At 35.5% G+C, this 17722-nt stretch overlaps 1 protein-coding gene across 2 annotated transcripts in view; it reads left to right on the top strand.

Moving 5' to 3' along the window:
• The window catches only part of mop (tyrosine-protein phosphatase non-receptor type protein myopic), a 352485-nt gene that overhangs the window by 38336 nt on the left and 296427 nt on the right, over positions 1-17722 (top strand). Inside the window, exon 4 of one of the 2 annotated variants that reach the window (XM_090413257.1) lies at positions 10947-11073. In XM_090413257.1, coding sequence (XP_090269383.1) covers positions 10947-11073 — 127 coding nt within the window. The remainder of the gene's footprint in view (positions 1-10946; positions 11074-17722) is intronic. The other variant, XM_090413258.1, reaches the window with a different exon arrangement.

Below are 17722 nucleotides of genomic sequence, written 5' to 3'. Positions count from 1 at the left end.
CTTTTTACTTATGCTTAATAAAGTTTTTTTACACTACTTACTGCCTTGTGTTATTTCTGTATCTTTGTGTCCCTGTTAGTACCTTCTGGTGGCGTTTCCAGTCATGCTTTCCTATGTGAATATGGTTGATTGATTTTGATGTTCTCTACCTTCCCTCAAAGCTTGTACATGGAATTTTGAACCACCCTGTATATCAATACAAGAAACCCAAAAAGCCATCAGAAGCCTGAGAAGGCAACTGGAGTAGATATTTGACAAGAAATGGTCATGTATGGAGGTATAAAAGTTTTTACATTGCCTGCACTATAATTCGGAAAGCATGGTCAGAGGGTTGAATTCCAAATGATTGTATTAGAACCCATAGTTCCAATCTATCTATATATATATAAAAGGAGGAAAATAAAACAATGTGAGAATTACAGAGGAATTTCTCTATTTTTTTTATCCTCTGCTTATTTAAGCAGAGGATAAAAAAAATTATGGAAGGGGAGAGCTGAATTCAAACCAAATAGGGATTGTCAAGATCAGATTTCACTTTAAGACAAATAGTTGAGAAATCATGGTAATATAACAATCTGTATTTAAGCTTTTTAGATGTGAAAAGGTGTATGCAAGGTGCTAAAACAAAAGCTTTTCAAAATTCCCCAGATATGTGGTGTAAATGGGACATTATATTGATTCAGACGATGTGTAGTCTATATTGAGTTGTAAGATACAGGAAGATATTTTAATATAATATCAGGTATAAGACAACACTATTTTTACTGTTATTCATTATCTATATGTACTGTATATGGATTGTATTATGAAGGAATGTGGTATTAAACTGGATATCAGAATTGGAAATGTTAATCCCAGCTATCATCATCAAATTCCTGCCATGTACCCTCAAGGGGTGTATAGGATATGATAGTACTACATGAAAAATTTACATCATTACTAACTTCCTATCTACAATTTTCCTCCAACTCAGTCTGTTACTTGCAAAGACTCCAGCATTATCAGATCTTATATTTCTATCATCTAAGGCACTTTTTACTGTATCAATCCACCTATATCTCGGTCTTCCTCTGGGTCGTTTTCCTGCCAACCTGGCAGAGAACACTCGTTTTGCTAATCTTTCCTCACCCATTCTGTTTAAGTGACCATACCACCTGAGATTAGCTCTGCTAACGCATTCCTGGATGCTGACAATGTCAGGTTCTTTCCTAATATCCTCGTTTTTAATATGGTATTGCCATTGATGATATCTGTTTACACCTCTAATCTTTCTCAGGACTCTCATATCTGCAGTCTCTAGTCTTTGTTCCCAGCTATTTACTTCATTATTATTATTACACCCTTCGTGGAGTCAGCAGACTCATCGTGGGAGGTTCATTCAACTGACAACATATTTATCATATAGAATCCTTAACCCTCCTTGCATTAACAACACATTCTGGTAATGCATTCCATTCACTGACAATTCTCCATCTAAAAAGTCTGCTAACATCCATCCCTCTTCACCACACTTTTACATAACCTCCAGGTATGACCTCTGGTTCTTCCCCTCTCACCTTCTACTCTTTTTATAATCTTCTCTGGATTAATCTGATAAGAACCTTTTACTGACTTAAATGTTTCTATCATATCACCTCTTTTCCTCCTATCCACCAAACTCTGTAATCCACATTTCTTTAACCTCTCTCCATAGCCAGCATTCCAAAGTCCTCACATTGTCGTAGTCACTCGCCTCTAGACTCTCTCCAATGTCTCCACATCACATTGAAAACTAGGTGACCAGATTTGAGCAAGTCCAAATGTGGTCTGACCAGTGCCTTATACAGTGGCACAACCACTTCCTTATCCCTGCATGTTAGAGTACCTCTTATCATAGCAGCACTAGCAATATGCCCTCTAAACTTCAGTACTGTCAACCATCACTCTCAAATCTCTAATCTCATCCACTTCCTGCAGTATGGCACCATTGATAATAGTACACAGCTTTATATTTCTGCACTCCAAAATGCAACACCCTTCACTGATTGATATAACTACAACTCCTTGGTCCAAGTATAAAGTCTATTCAAATCTTTCTGAAGGGAATTAACATCAGCAGTCTTACTTATAATTCTTCCCAACTTTGCATAATCAGCAAACAACTGAAGATCCTCAATCAGTCCACATGATATATAGTTTACAAACAACTTAAACAGCAGGGGCCCAAGAACTGAATCCTGGGGCATGCCACTGGTTACTCTCCTTTTTTGAAACACTGCTCGACCTAACCAATATACTATCCATTCCCATCCTCTACAGCTTATACACTAAATTATCATGTGGTAATCTCTCAAACACTTTTGCCAAGTCTAAGAATATCATTGTATATTATTCTCCCTTATCTAACATACTTGTTACCTTATCACAAAATGCAAGTAAATTACTAACACAGGACCTATCCTTTACACATCCATGCTGACCATCATAAAGAATGCTGTGTTCATTAGCCCAATCCTGTATTCTTTCCTTACCAATCTCTCCGACACCTTGACCACAACTGCAGTTATACAGACTGGTCTATAGCTGGAGACTTCTGTTCTAGAACCATGCTTGTAGAGTGGTACTATTTTGCCTTCTTTCCACTGTTTAGGAACCCTACCCATCACAAGGCTTTGATTAAATAACCAGGTCAGTGGTGCACATTTCCTTAAGAGTACATGGTGATATGTCATCCATTCTCAAAGCATTATTAACATCTAACCCAACCAACATCTGATACTCTGATTCTTTCACTTCCAATTCTCCTAATATCTGCCTCTCTTCTATATATCATCATCATCATCAAATTCCTGCCATGTACCCTCAAAGGGGTGTACAGGATATGATAGTACTACATGAAAAAAATTACATCATTATTAATTTCCTATCTACAATTTTCCTCCAAATCAGTCTGTTACTTGTCAACACTCCAATATTATCAGCTCTTATATTTCTATCATCTAAAGCACTTTGTACCGTATCAATCCACCTATATCTTGGTCTTCCTCTCGGTCGTTTTCCTGCCAACCTGGCAGAGAACACTTGTTTTGCTAATCTTTCCTCGCCCATTCTGTTTAAGTGACCATACCACCTGAGATTAGCTCTGCTAATGCATTCCTGGATGCTGACAATATCAAGTTCTTTCCTAATATCCTCGTTTTTAATGTGATACTGCCATTGATGCCATCTGTTCACGCCTATAACCTTTCTCAGGACTCTCATATCTGAAGTCTCTAGTCTTTGGTCAAGTGTTTTACTTCTGACCCAGCTCTCAGATCCATAAGTTAAAACTGGTTTGAACACTGTCTTGTATACAGCTAATTTAGTGTTCCGACTAATTTCTCTCTTATTCCATATGAATTTATTCAATTGACTTCCCACGATACCAGCTTTGCTGATTCTGTTGTCTATTTCTATATTTAATTTACCATCTTCAGTAAAAATCGTGCCTAAATAGCTGAAATGTTTTACTTGTTCCACAGGTTCTCCATTCACAACACAGTTGACATTTTCAATGATTCTGCCTATTTTCATTGTCTTTGTCTTTTTATTGCTGACCTTCATACCATATCTATTACAAGAACTATTCAATTTAGTCAGAGAATCTTGCAGACTTGTAGCGGATTTATTTAGAAGTATAACATCATCCGCATAAGCAAAGAGCTGACATTAACATCTCCAATTTCGATATCATGTTTAATACCACTTTCCTTCATAATGCGATCCATATAGATAATGAATAACAGAGGAGATAATGTACATCCTTGTCTCACGCCAGATTTAACATTAAACCATCTTCCTGTACTTCAATTCTAACTGCTGACTTACAACTCAAATAAAGACTAAGTATTGCTTGATATAATGTCCCATTGACACCATATAACTGTAATGTATTGAATTGCTTCTCTCTTGGCACCTTGTCGTATGCCTTTTCCAGATCGACAAAACTTAAATACAGATCTTTGTTATATTACCATGCTTTCTCGACTATTTGTCGTAAAGTGAAGATCTGATCCTGACAGCCTCTATTTGGCCTGAATCCAGCTTGTTCTTCACCAAGCTTTTCTTGCACAATTCTTCTCAACCGTTTCTCAAGTATACTTGCATAGATCTTGCCAGGAACACTCAGTAGGGAAATACCTCTATAATTCTTACATGCAGTTTTATTTCCCTTTTTATATATGGGTACTATGAGAGCTCTACTCCAATCATCGGGAATTCGTCCCTCTGTCCAGGCTTTCTGAACTATGCAGTGCAGCCACTGTAAGACTCTTATACCACCATACTTCAGCATTTCTGGTCGAATATCATCTACTCCTGCTGTTCTATATATTGCATGGCATAATTTACATCAATATGATATATATTGATAAAGTGCTCTTTCAATAATTCCACTATATTCGTGGAATATAGTGGAACGACTATCCACCAGTTAATCTGCCATAGTTATTCTTTCTCTTGCTTGTCATATAACAGAAAAATCCCCTTGGGTTAACTTTGGCCTGACCAACCAATCTCTTTTCATACTGCATCTTTTCTTTCTTTACCATGCTCATCATCTTTTTAGCCTGCACTTTATACTCTTCATGGATCCGATCACTACCAACTGTCTTGTATCTCCTCCATTTTCTTTTCCAGCACAGCTTGCTTGATTTTACTGTTTATCCATTTCACTCTTGCTCTATTTACTCGCTTAACCCTTGGTATGCAATTATACTTTGCTTTTGTCAGATATTGCCTTGTGAGTTTCCGTGCATTGTCAACATCTTTTCCACTCAGCTCATCTACTCAACATATTGATGCTAACTGACTACAGAGATTCCTATAATCACCTGCTTTATACTTCCACACGTATCCATTTTTGGCAGTAACCTTTTCTTGTTTCATCATTTCCCAAACAAGTACCTCATGATCACTCTCACCAACCGGCGGCAGTGTCAACACCTCATTAACAACTACATCTTGTGAAGTTATCACCAAATCCAAACATAAGCCTCTAGTTGCTTCAATCACATGCTACTTGAGATACTACTCTCTCAGAAATTCCACAAACCCACTCTCCTTTTTCTCATACACTATCTCCTTCTTCCATTCTATATTCCTGTAATTAAAGTCTCCCAGCAGGATCACCTTTTTATATGCCCAACTAATTTGCCTAAACGTTTCACAATCGGTATTCTCTGCATTTCCTGGCCTATAACAGCATCCTGCCAGATATACTAACCTGTTTATTTCAACTTCATAACACAGTTTCAAAATCTGTGCATGCACTATCAACTTCCACACTTTGCAGACACAGTTCCTCTGCAATCATCAACAGCGCTCCCCCCCCCTCCTCTTTTCACATTTCTATCCTTCTAATTCTAATCCATTACATCCTCCTCAGACAACCAAGTTTCACTTATTGCAGTTATCTTTGGGCATAGATAACTGCAATAGGTTTCAATCAATGCAACAAACTCAGCTCTCTTGTTTTGAATACTCCTTACGTTTGTGTACAAACATAACAATCCTTGTGTGTGTTTGAGGCCATTCTACACCAACATTGTCTATTCTGGCTGCTATACCACACCTTTCTCTTTGGTCTTACCACTCCCATTTCCCTGATCCTGACTGATTTCCATTCTTACCTGTCTCATACTCACTTTTATGAATTTCACCATCTTGCTGCAACGACATCTTCAGCTTCATATCCATCTTCCTCCTGTTGTACAATCTGTTTATTTGTGCTGTCCTGCTTCACAAGTAGACTGATCATTACTACAGTAACTTCTTGACTCTGTCTTCTCAGAAAACAATACTTTCTAAATGCCCATCACCAAACCCATTCACATGTAATCCATCAGCTTTAAACCATTCCAAATTCCCTGCAAATTCACTCCACAGATTTACAAATTGAATTAGAACAGTATTTGCCCTAGGAAGGGTCAGTGTATAAAATTTATTAAACTGTATAGATGCATTTCATGTTGTGGACACTAGCTGTGTATTTTCTGTTGATTTACTTTTTAATGTAGAAATTTTTATTCAAATCAGCCATCTTACTATTCATTATCTCTACTCTCCTTCTCAATTAACTGTTGTCATATCTGGGCAACATGCCTACGACTTTCTCAACAACACTATTCTTCTTTACCTGCTGCAACAACTTCCTCAAGTCTCTATCAACATTCTTTTTCTCCTCAACTAAGTCATTTGTGCCCATTACTCCACTAATTTTGATGCCTGGTTTTTCCTTTTCTGTAACGCATCAGTTATTTGCTTCATTGTTCCACCAGGAAATCATGTTTTGTACACTTGATTAGTAATCACACCTCTAATGATTGAGTCCCCATACAATGATATATGACTATCCTTTGACTCTTTCTTCATAATACTAACTTCCTTCTTCTCATTATCATCAGCCAATCTCTTTTTAGAAGTTTAATATTATTATTATTATTATTACGGGTATCTCCATGGAGTCAGTAGACTCATCGCGGGAGACCCAAACTAGCAAAACAATATCTGTCATATCTCTTCTTGAATTCATTTACAGATGAAGAGCTCACAACAAAGTCAGGCAATGAATTCCACTCATTCACCACCCTCCAGGCAAAAAACCTTGTTCTGACACCTTTGTTAACCACACTCTTCTTTAATTTCCAGAGATGACCTCTTGTTCTTCCATCACTATCACACAGCTGAAACATTTCCCCTGCATCAATCCTATAAAAACCTTTTAGTAATTTGAATGTTTCTATCATATCCCCTCTTCTTCGCCTATCAACCAATCTCTGCAATCCACAAGCTCTCAATCTATCAATGTAGGGAGCATTTTTTATATCACTCACCAACTTGGTCACTCTTCTCTGAACCCTCTCCACAGCCTCCTCATCTCCAAGGAATCCAGGTGACCAGACCTGAGCACAGTAATCCAAATATCTTCTTCCAGATGTTATATTTCACTTTTCATTTTCACTAACTCCTGCTTAAGCTTTTCTACTACGGTCCCGATGCTTGTTCCTATTTCTAATCGCTCTAATCTATCAAGACGCTTTCACATATATTAATGCTTTCCTTCTTCTTGTTTATCCAAACATTCCACAAATCTTTCACATTTTTTGGTGCATGCATATAGCAATTTTTACAATGCATCCACTGTGAAAAATCCAATGCAGAGCCAGACTTTCGTGCAGAATCCTTCCATGTCACAGGTGTATAATATATAAAATGGCTTAATGGGTGCCATTTTCAAAAACAAAGCAGTACAAACAAACAAATAGCAAAACACAATATAAATAACAAACAATTTCAACAACACTTGTATCCAAATTGAAAAAATGCAGCACAATTTGCGATAAAAAGCCACACTATACACTAATTAAAAACACTTTTTTTTAGCACAGCTCTAATCTGCTGTTGTGTTCACTTGCAACTTCTTTACTTTTCACAGATAATGTGATGTTATACTCCTAAATAAATTCAGTATAAGTCTTAAGTATTCCTTAACTAAATTTATAACTGCTTTAACAAATTTGACATGAAAATCAGCAATTGTCTAATTAGTAAAACTAATTAGACAATTTTCACTGAAGCACAAATTAAATATAGAAATGGACAATAAAAGGTGGTATGGGGTGGGTAAACTGGATAAATTTATGTGGAATAAGAGAAGAATTAGTGAATACACTGAAATAGTTATATGGAAAACAATATTCAAACAAAATTTAACTTATAGATCAGAGAGCTGGCTTATCAAAAACTAGAAATCTATGATTGTAGTCTTTGAGCAGATGGCGGGAGTGAATAGATGACATGAATGTTAGATTCAGATTAAAAATGAGGATATTAGTAAGGATCTTACATTGTTAGCGTTCAAAAATGTGTTCACAGAGCTAATCTCAGGTGGTATGATAACCTAAAATAATTAACAAAACAGGTGTTGGATGGTAGGAAAAAGACCCAGAGGGAGACCAAAATTGGACTGATGTATTAGAAGTGTCGTAGAAGACTAAAATATAAATATGACAATGTTGGAGTCCCAGTAGATTATAGAATAATTTGGAGGAAATTTTTTTATTAGAAGTTAGTAATAATGTAAACTTTTCATGTAATAGGGATATTAAAACTAGAATTGGAGATATTTAGCTTGGCTCCTTATTTTATTTAGATGATCTTATTCTCCTAAATAAATGCTCTAGAAGTATGAAGTATTCTTTTAATGAATTGAATAACTGCTGTAACAAATTTTGCAAGAAATCTAGCAATAAAAAAAATTAAAGGAGCATTGAAAATCTCAGTAGCATTTTCAATTAGAAAACCTATAAAACAAATCAAATATATTAGTTATTTATGTACAATTTTTAATAAGGATGGTAAATTAAATATGGAAATATACAATAGAATTTACAGAACTAGTATAGTGGGAAGCCACTTGAAAATATTTATATAGAATAAAAAAAATTAACCATAACACTAAACCAGCATTATATATGTCTGTATTCAAACTGATTTTAATTTATGGATCTGACAGTTGAATTAGAAATGAAACTATCTGTCAAAAACTTCGATCAGATCTGAGAATTTTGATAAAAATTTAGGTAATGAACACATGGTATCATTGGCAGTGTCATATTAAAAATGAAGATATTAGAAGGAATTTTACATTGTTGGCATTCAAGAACATATCAACTTAGATTAGTTCCAATGATATGTTCATTTTTCTATTTTGCTTGCAAACTTTTCCTTTCCTTCAGAGGAAGATCAATGTCTAAGTGGATTGATACAGTTTGAAGTGCCTTGGGAGAACAAAATATAAGATATGACAATATTTGAGTCCTGACACCAGATTAATTTGGAGGGGAGTTATTTATAAGAAGCTAGTAATAAATGTAAACTTAACCATGTAGCATTATGATAGTATTTACACAATGCAAATCCACAGAAACTTTATAATGTCCTGGTAGGAACTTGGTGAATTTTGGTACATGCTCCTTCTGCTTTGTACAGAAGCTTACAATATCTTAGATTACTGAGTTGATTAGTATTATCTTTGGAGATTTCCACCTGGCTGATCAAAAGTTATGGCCAGTGCTGTTGGCCATAACTTTTGTTCAACTCTGATTCCATCTTTTCCACTTGGATGGTCTGTTGCATTGTTACTCATAGGAAAAGGCAATTTCCTGACTTCCACCCTTCTTCCACAGATGTTCTGGTAAATATCCTTCTCCTATTCTGAAGTTTTTCTGATCTCTTTCTGCTGGAGATCAGAAGAATGTAGTCTCCTAATTATCCTGATGACATTTCTCTAATTGTTCTAAAGTTTGTGCTCTAGAGCTGACTCCTGTTCTGTGTCATCTTTTGCTGTCCAATTTCATTCACTTGGTTCTTTTTAAAGTGACGGAGAAAACCATTAACACTCGATTTCTATGCCATCTTGAAGCCTCTCAACTAACGAAAGATTATCGGTATGGATTCTACTACTGTCGATCAACAGGAGACCTTCTTGCCTGTCACTCGCTTTTTGGACAGATGCCATGGAAAAATTTGGGGAATCTTGAGTGGTGATTCTTTTATCCCTAAGACATTTCATTGGGTTTGGCACAAAAGCATATTAAGTAAGCGCTCATATGTCTGTCTTTGATTTCTGCACATGGCAGCTTTCTGTCTAGATACACATATGATGACAGATGAATCTTTATCCTCAAACTTTGCAACTTATATATTCTACAAGGCACTTTACTTTCTTTTATTCTTCCTTCTTCATATCAGTGACCTTCTCCAGTTGACTGTAAATATATTGCAGGTGAGTGTGTGCTGTTGACAGTACATTGCATTCCTCTTTCTCATTTGATAATTTTCACACTACAAAAATGTTCAGTGTAGCAAACTTCTGCAATCCTAAATGTAATCTCCACACTATTCTTTAATAGGGAACTAAACTGATAACTAATCTTATTCATTTCAATGTTAGTAAAATAGAATTATGCTTTATTTCTTGCATTCCCCCCCCCCACACACACTTTCTTTCTTCGCATTTTACACTTTTACACCTAAGTCTTCACGAAGATTATATTTCACTTACTGGAATTGCTTTAATCTATGATGTTTATTGCTATAAACATAATACAAATGTTGACAGTTGTTCAGAGGTAAAGTAGCACCTTGAGCAAAAGAGAACACCTAATTTAATGGATCCTGAGAAGGCAATATTTGTATTATATATTATGAACTCTATTGTACTCACAAATCCATCCAATCATTGAATACTGTTTTCGCATGTGGGATGTTAGCCTAAGAGCTCCCTAAAAATACTCAGTTCAGAAAAGGGCAGTTAGATTGATCAAAACTCATCTCTCACCAACTGCATTGTCTTTCACACAGATGTTTAGTTTCTGCATGTGTGCACATTCACTTCAGGAGTTATTCAAAAAATTGTATTTGAAATTGTGGAACATCCTCTCTGCAGCTCAGACTTGGTTCCATCTGACTTCTAGTGATTTCCTAAATTGAAGAAACATCTCAAAGATTTTGTAAGTGATGAACATCTCAAAGTAACAGGGAGAAAAAAGGTTCCAAAAACACCTGAAAGGTTTTACTGTGATAGCTTTGAAAAATGTATTACATTGTGTAGATTTCAGACTATCTTTTATATATTTATTTTTTATTTCTTAACAATGTGTTGTGAGTAGTGAAGTTATGTTTGGAATGTCCCTAATAAAGTAAAACTTATATATGTGTGTGTAATAAGATTTTGATTAATTTAACATAAAACTTCAACAGTTAAAACTTTTGGCACTTTGTAATTTATGTACATGAATTTGTTTGGAGCTGAAACTGTAAATCAGTATAATATTTACGAAGTAAATATTGCACTGATTTATAGTTGATGTAATAAATACTTATATTAAATTAAATATTAATTGTAATCTTTGATTTTTCTACAGGAGTGATATTTATTCAGGTATGGTATTCAACATCACTGATATTAAATATGAACAGGCCTGTGTCCTGTACAATATTGGAGCATTACATTCTGAATTAGGAGCATTAGACAGTAGAAACAATGCAGATGTAAGTTCACTTTTCATTCTGCTTATTATTTTAGATGTTTATTAAAAGGAGACAAGTAAGCACTCTATATATCTGTACTTGTGTACAGTGATAGTTTTTTTTTGTCAAGTAGTGATATTTTATAGTTGGCAAGTTCTTGTTTTCATCCATGTTATATTCAGGAATATGCAAACAAACATGAGGTACCTTCTCGAATCTACGTTATATGTTGTTGTGTATTCATGTATTGAGCACTTTACTTCACTATAAGTTCCATAAATATTCATTACAACGATAATGTAAAAATACAGGCAAACCTCCACTTATGAACTTTCAAGAAACAAACAATTTGTATTTATGAACATTGTGTAGACTAATAAATTGTGACTCGTTTAACAAATACAAAACAGAATTCCTTGCCTATGAACATTTTACAATACACAACGGAAAATATTTCATTCAGTACTTCCCTGTTCCATGAATTATTAATTATTATCTAGTTGTTGAACATATTCTTCACATAAATGTTGTGCAATGAAAACAAATGGGATCATAGGGATTGTGAAAGTACTAAAAGTGGCAAAGAATGACTGATATTTTCAGTAGAAACTAAAATATATGTATATCATACTAGCGTCTTTAACATTCTGCCTTCATTTTTCTATTCCACTGTCTTTTGCATCTTCCTTTGTCTTGCTATTCTACTATTTCATTCACCCTAATTAAACTATATTTGTTCGTCCCAAATTTCATTATGTCCATGTCACTTACTACATTCATGCTATTATCAATGACTTCTTTCACCCACTTTTCATAAATTTCTTACTGCTCACTTTCGTCTCTTTCATATTTTTTGCTGTCAGACAAGCACTCATTCTTGTTACATTCTCAATACTCTCACCCTCAGTCACTGATATCACCACCCATCAACTCATCATCATCAAATTCTTGGCATGTACCCTCAAGAGGTGTATAGGATATGATAGTACTACATGAAAAACTTACATCACCACTAACTTCCTATCTACAATTTTTCTCCAAATCAATTTGTTACCTGTTAAGACTAGAACATTATCAGATCTTGTATTTCTATCTTCTAAGGCACTTTTTACTGTATCAATACACCTATATCTTGGTCTTCCTCTGGATCTTTTTCCTGCCAATTGGGTAGAGAACACTTGTTTTGCTAATCTTTCCTTTCCCATTCTGTTTTAGTGACCAGACCATACACCTGAGATTAGCTCTCCTAACACATACCTGAATGCTAACAATGATAAGTTCTTTTCTAATAACTTGATTTTTGATGTGATACTGCCATTAGTGCCATCTGCTCATGCCTCTAATCTTTCTCAGGACTCTCATATCTATGGTATCTAGTCTTTGGTCAAGTGTTTTATTTCTAACCCAGCTCTCAGATTCATAAGTTAAAATTGGCTTCAACACTATCTTGTATACAGCTAATTTAGTGTTTTGACTAATTTCTCTCTTATTCCATATAAATTTATTCAGTTGACTTCCCACTTTTATTGATTCTGTTGTCTATTTCCATATTTAAATTATCATCTTCACTTGTTCTATAGGTTCTCCATTCACAATGCAGTTGATATTTTCAATGTTTCTGCCTATTTTCATTGTCTCTGTCTTGTTATTGCTGACCTTCGTACCATATCTATTACAACAGTTATTCAATTTATTGAGGGAATCTTGCAAACTTATAGCAGATTTATTTAGAAGTATAACATCATCTGCATAAAAGTAAAGAGCTGAGATTAACATCTCCAATTTTGATATCAGGTTTAATACCACTTTCCTTTATAATGTGACCCATATAGATAATAGCAGAGGGAATAATGTACATTTTTGTCTGACACCAGATTTAACATTAAAAGATCTTGTACTTCCTTCAGTTCTAACTGCTGACTTATAACTGAAATAAAGACTAAGTATTGCTTGATATAATGCCCCATTGACAGCTGTAAATGATTTCTAAACTATTTATCGTAAAGTGAAAATCTGATCATGACAGAATCTATTTGGCCTGAATCCAGCTTGTTCTTCACCAAGCTTCCCTTGCACAATCCTTCTCAATCATTTCTCAAATATACTTTCATAAATCTTATCAGGAATATTCGGTAGGGAAATACCTTTTGTAATTCTCACATTCAGTTTCATTTCCCTTTTCATATATGAGTATTATGAGAGCTCTACTCCAATCATCTGGAATTTGTCCCTCTGTCCAGGCCTTCTGAAATATGATGAATCAATGTTTTTTTTCAGGATTTGCCACTGAATCTCAAAGGTTTGGTTCCTGTTATCAAACTCTTTCATTTTTTTTGAATGATGTTTGTGCATTTTAGTCTACAGTTCACATCTGAGAGTTGCTCAACTTTTATTTGCTTTAAAACTTTCTTACATGTTGTTCTTTTCAATATGAAATTCAGTTTTATCCTACTCAAGACTAAATGGTGATCAGTTACAATTTCAAATGCTCTGTTCACTCTAGTATCTCATACCAGTGAGAAAACATCACTATCAACAATAAAATAGTCATTGAGACTTTTCCTATTCCTTGCCTAGTCCATGTCCTGAGCAGAAATCCAACAGGTATTTGCCATTATTATTAGCTTTGCTCTTTTCTCAAAATATTTTTGCATGTCTGACAATCATTTCCTACTCTGCTATTTAGATTCTCAACAAGGACTAACTTTTCATTTTTCATTATGTCAGTTGCTTTCTCTAAAAGCCTCAAAAAATTCCTCCACTTCTACCTTAGTAGAGCCTACTGTGGGACCATAGGCACAAATAAGTCTCTTTGTCTAGTTCCCCATTCTGGTATTTGGCACATCACTCTATTTGATATTGCCCACCATTCAAGAAGATTAGCCTTGCATTTAGTGTTGAATATAGCTACTCCTTCTTTTCCTTGATTGTCATTTCCTGAACATAACATTTTGCATTTATTGCTCAGTAAAATCTCACCAGTTTCTGTCTTTTTTTTTTTTTTTTTTTGTTTTAGTCACCCCTATTATGTCGATTTGGTACTTATCCAATTCCTCAGCTAGCTCCATTTCTTTGCAATTCAGGCTTCTTATGTTGATAGTACTAATCTTGAACTCTGGTGATGTTGAGTTTGGGTATGTTTCAGGATGTGTTCCAAAAACTGACTTTTAACTGTTTGCTTTCGGTTCCCTGTCGAAAACAATGGGGGCCTTGTTTAACTGGCGATGCCCTCAGCTGGCATGAAATTCTGACATATTCAAGTTGCAATTTGTACACAACCTCCCGTCTACATTAAAAATCTGCAACTTATCACATAATCCAACAAATACAGTATATGTAGGATACATGTTTCACAAAAACCTCTAAAATCAAAATTTAATTTGCTGACAGAGAAAGTAGCTGTCATGTTTATTACATTACCTGTTAGTACATATAGGCACAATCTTAAACACATTCACTGGGTCAGGACCAAACTTCTTAGACTGATCTTGTGATGAGAGACAAAATGTTTTCTGCTTTTTCTTGTTTGTATAATGGCAGACATGCCACAAATCATGATGGTTTCTTCCCGAAACTACTTTCTGGATGTATGGGATAGGATGTATTAGAAGCCATTAATTAAAAAGCATCCTATATGTGGTTGGTATATTTAAATTATTAAAAGGTGTAAATATGTTGGATGACATTAATAAATTTGATCCATGTGAGAATGACTGGTAAATACACTGGTTTTCTTAAATTAAGGAATAGAGAGAAAAATCTCAATAACTTATGGGGAAAATGAAAAAACACACATTATGATTGAGTTGGGCTGTTGTGTACAAATGAGTGGCATTGTCAGCAATATATGCAAATAAGCCGTAGCATAAAAGACATTTTGGAGTGGATTTCCAATTTCATGTCTGGAGTGAGAACAAAACATTTCATGATAGCAGAATTGTTAGATATGGCTTCAAGACATTATTTAACTAATGAATTCAGAGTCAAAGAGGCTATGCAAAGGTAGCCAGATGGTTGCGTGCGAGTCATTCCATAGTTAACAGATTGTGGAACTGATTCTAACAGTCACAAACAGCATCCCGGAGATACAGTGAAGGAAGGCCATGGTCTACAACCTCATTGGTGACAGATATCTCAGATTATCTTCTCGCCAAAACAGGAATGCTACCCTAATCAGCTGCAATCTGACCTTGCATCAGCTACAGGAACCTTGGTATCTGCTTTCACTGTGCTCAGACTTCATGCAGATGGTAGATGGTATGCTATTTATAGTCTGCATTCCCCTATCTCCAGGCCACGAGAGAATGTTTAAAATGGGCTAGTCTCCACTTCAATTGGACCCAAGACCAGTGGAGGTCGGTATTATTTACAGGAGTGCCAATTTGCTCAACAAAGTGATACAAGGTATGCTCTGATCTTAAGAAAACCAGAGACATCTTATCATCACTCTAATATCTGTGAAAAGAACATGTTTGGCAGAGATAGTGCGAGTTTGGGAGAGGCATCTTGTTAGGCACACACTGACCTGGATGTGCTTCCTAGCAAAACCATGACTGCTGCAACTTACTGAGATGAGGTCTTCAACTCCTGTGTTTGTCTGTATGCGGGTGCAGTAAGGGAGACATTTATCCTGCAAAGAGTGACGTGGGCAAATTTCAGAATGTGGAACTGGATAATGAGACTTATTTGTGCCTATGTCCCACAGACGGCTCTAGTAAGGTAGAAGTGGAGGAATTTTTTGAAGCTTTAGAGAAAGCACCTGACACAACGAAAAGGGAAAAGTTGGTCCTTGTTGGGGATCTGAATAGCAGAGTAGGAAATGATTGTCAGGCATACATACAAAAATATTTTGGGAAAATTTGGAGAAAACAGCAAAGCTAATAATAATGGCAAATACTTGTTGGATTTCTGCTCAGGACATGGGCTGGTTAGAACTCCATGTGGACATAGGAAGTTAAAGAGGCAGCGAAAGAAAAGAAGAAAGCATATCAAAAGTTGCTGGCAAATAAATCAGCGTGTGCTGTTAGAGAATACAGAGCCGAATGTAAGAAAGCTAAACACTGTGTAAAACTAGCTAAACCAAAGTTATGTGAAAACTTCGGTAAGAACATAGAAAATAAATGTCAAGGTGGCAAGATATTCTGGAGGTGGTTGAAGAAGCTCAGAAATGGAGGAAAGAGTAGGAAAAGGAATTAGAGATGATAAAGGTAACATGAAAACTGGAGAAAAAGATATCCTTGATGTATGGAGCAATTAGTTTGAAAAATTGCTAAATGAAACATACAGTGACAGCACAATGGTAAAAAAAAACACTCAACAGGCATGCAATCAGGAATACATATCCATGCTTGAAGTAGGAAAAGCCATCAAAAGTCTGAAATGTGGAAAGGCAGCTGGAGTAGATGATATCAGACCAAAAATGCTCAAGTATGGAGGTATAAAAGTCTTACAGTGGCTGCACTGCATAGTTCAGAAGGCCTGGACAGAGGGACGAATTCCTGATGATTGGAGTAGAGCTGTCATTAGTACCCATATATAAAAAGGGAAATAAAACTGAATGTGAGAATTACAGAGGTATTTCCCTACTGAGTGTTCCTGGTAAGATATATGCAAGTATACTTGAGAAACTGTTGAGAAGAATTGTGGAAGAAAAGCTTGGTGAAGAACAAGCAGGATTCAGGCTAAAAAGAGGCTGTCAGGATCAGATCTTCACTTTATGACAATTAGTTGAGAAAGCATGGGAATATAACAAAGATCTGTATTTAAGTTTTGTCGATCTGGAAAAGGCATACGACAAGGTGCCAAGAGAGAAGCAATTCAATACATTACAGTTATATGGTGTCAATGGGGCATTATATCAAGCAATACTTAGTCTTTATTTGAATTGCAAGTCAGCAGATAGAATTGAAGGAAGTACAGGAAGATTGTTTAATGTTAAATCTGGTGTGAGACAAGGATGTACATTATCCCCTCTGTTATTCATTATCTATATGGATCACATTATGAAGGAAAGTGGTATTAAACCTGATATCAAAATTGGAGATGTTAATCTCAGCTCTTGGCTTTATGCAGATGATGTTATACTTCTAAATAAATCCTCTATAAGTCTGCAAGAGTCTCTGACTAAATTGAATAACAATTGTGATAGGTATGGTATGATGCCAGCAGTAACAAGAGAGGGACAATGGAAATAGGCAGAAGCATTGAAAATATCAACTGTATTGTGAATGGAGAACCTATAGAACTAGTAAAACATTTTAGAAACTTAGGCACGATTTTTAGTGATGATGGTAAATTCATCATCTTCAAATTCCTGACGTACCATCAAGGGAGCATACAGGATATGATAATACTTCATGAAAAATTTACCTCATTACTAACTTCCTATCTACAATTTTCCTCCAAATCAGTCTGTTACTTGTCAAGCCTCCAACATTATCAGATCTTATATTTCTATCGTCTAAAGCACTTTGTACAGTATCAATCCACCTATATCTTAGTCTTCCGCTAGGTCGTTTTGCTGCCAACCTGGCAGAGAACACTTGTTTTGCTAATCTTTCCTCACCCATTCTGTTTAAGTGACCATACCACCTGAGATTAGCTCTGCTAACACATTCCTGGATGCTGACAATGTCAAGTTCTTTCCTAATATCCTCATTTTTAATATGAT

This window comes from Typopeltis vanoorti, chromosome 2 (genome assembly GCF_054136105.1).
Source record: "Typopeltis vanoorti isolate ZY-2024b chromosome 2, IOZ_Tvanoo_1.0, whole genome shotgun sequence".
Lineage (NCBI taxonomy): Eukaryota > Metazoa > Arthropoda > Arachnida > Uropygi > Thelyphonidae > Typopeltis > Typopeltis vanoorti.
Note: the sequence above shows the minus strand (reverse complement) of the source record. Positions and strands in the feature narration are given on the sequence as shown.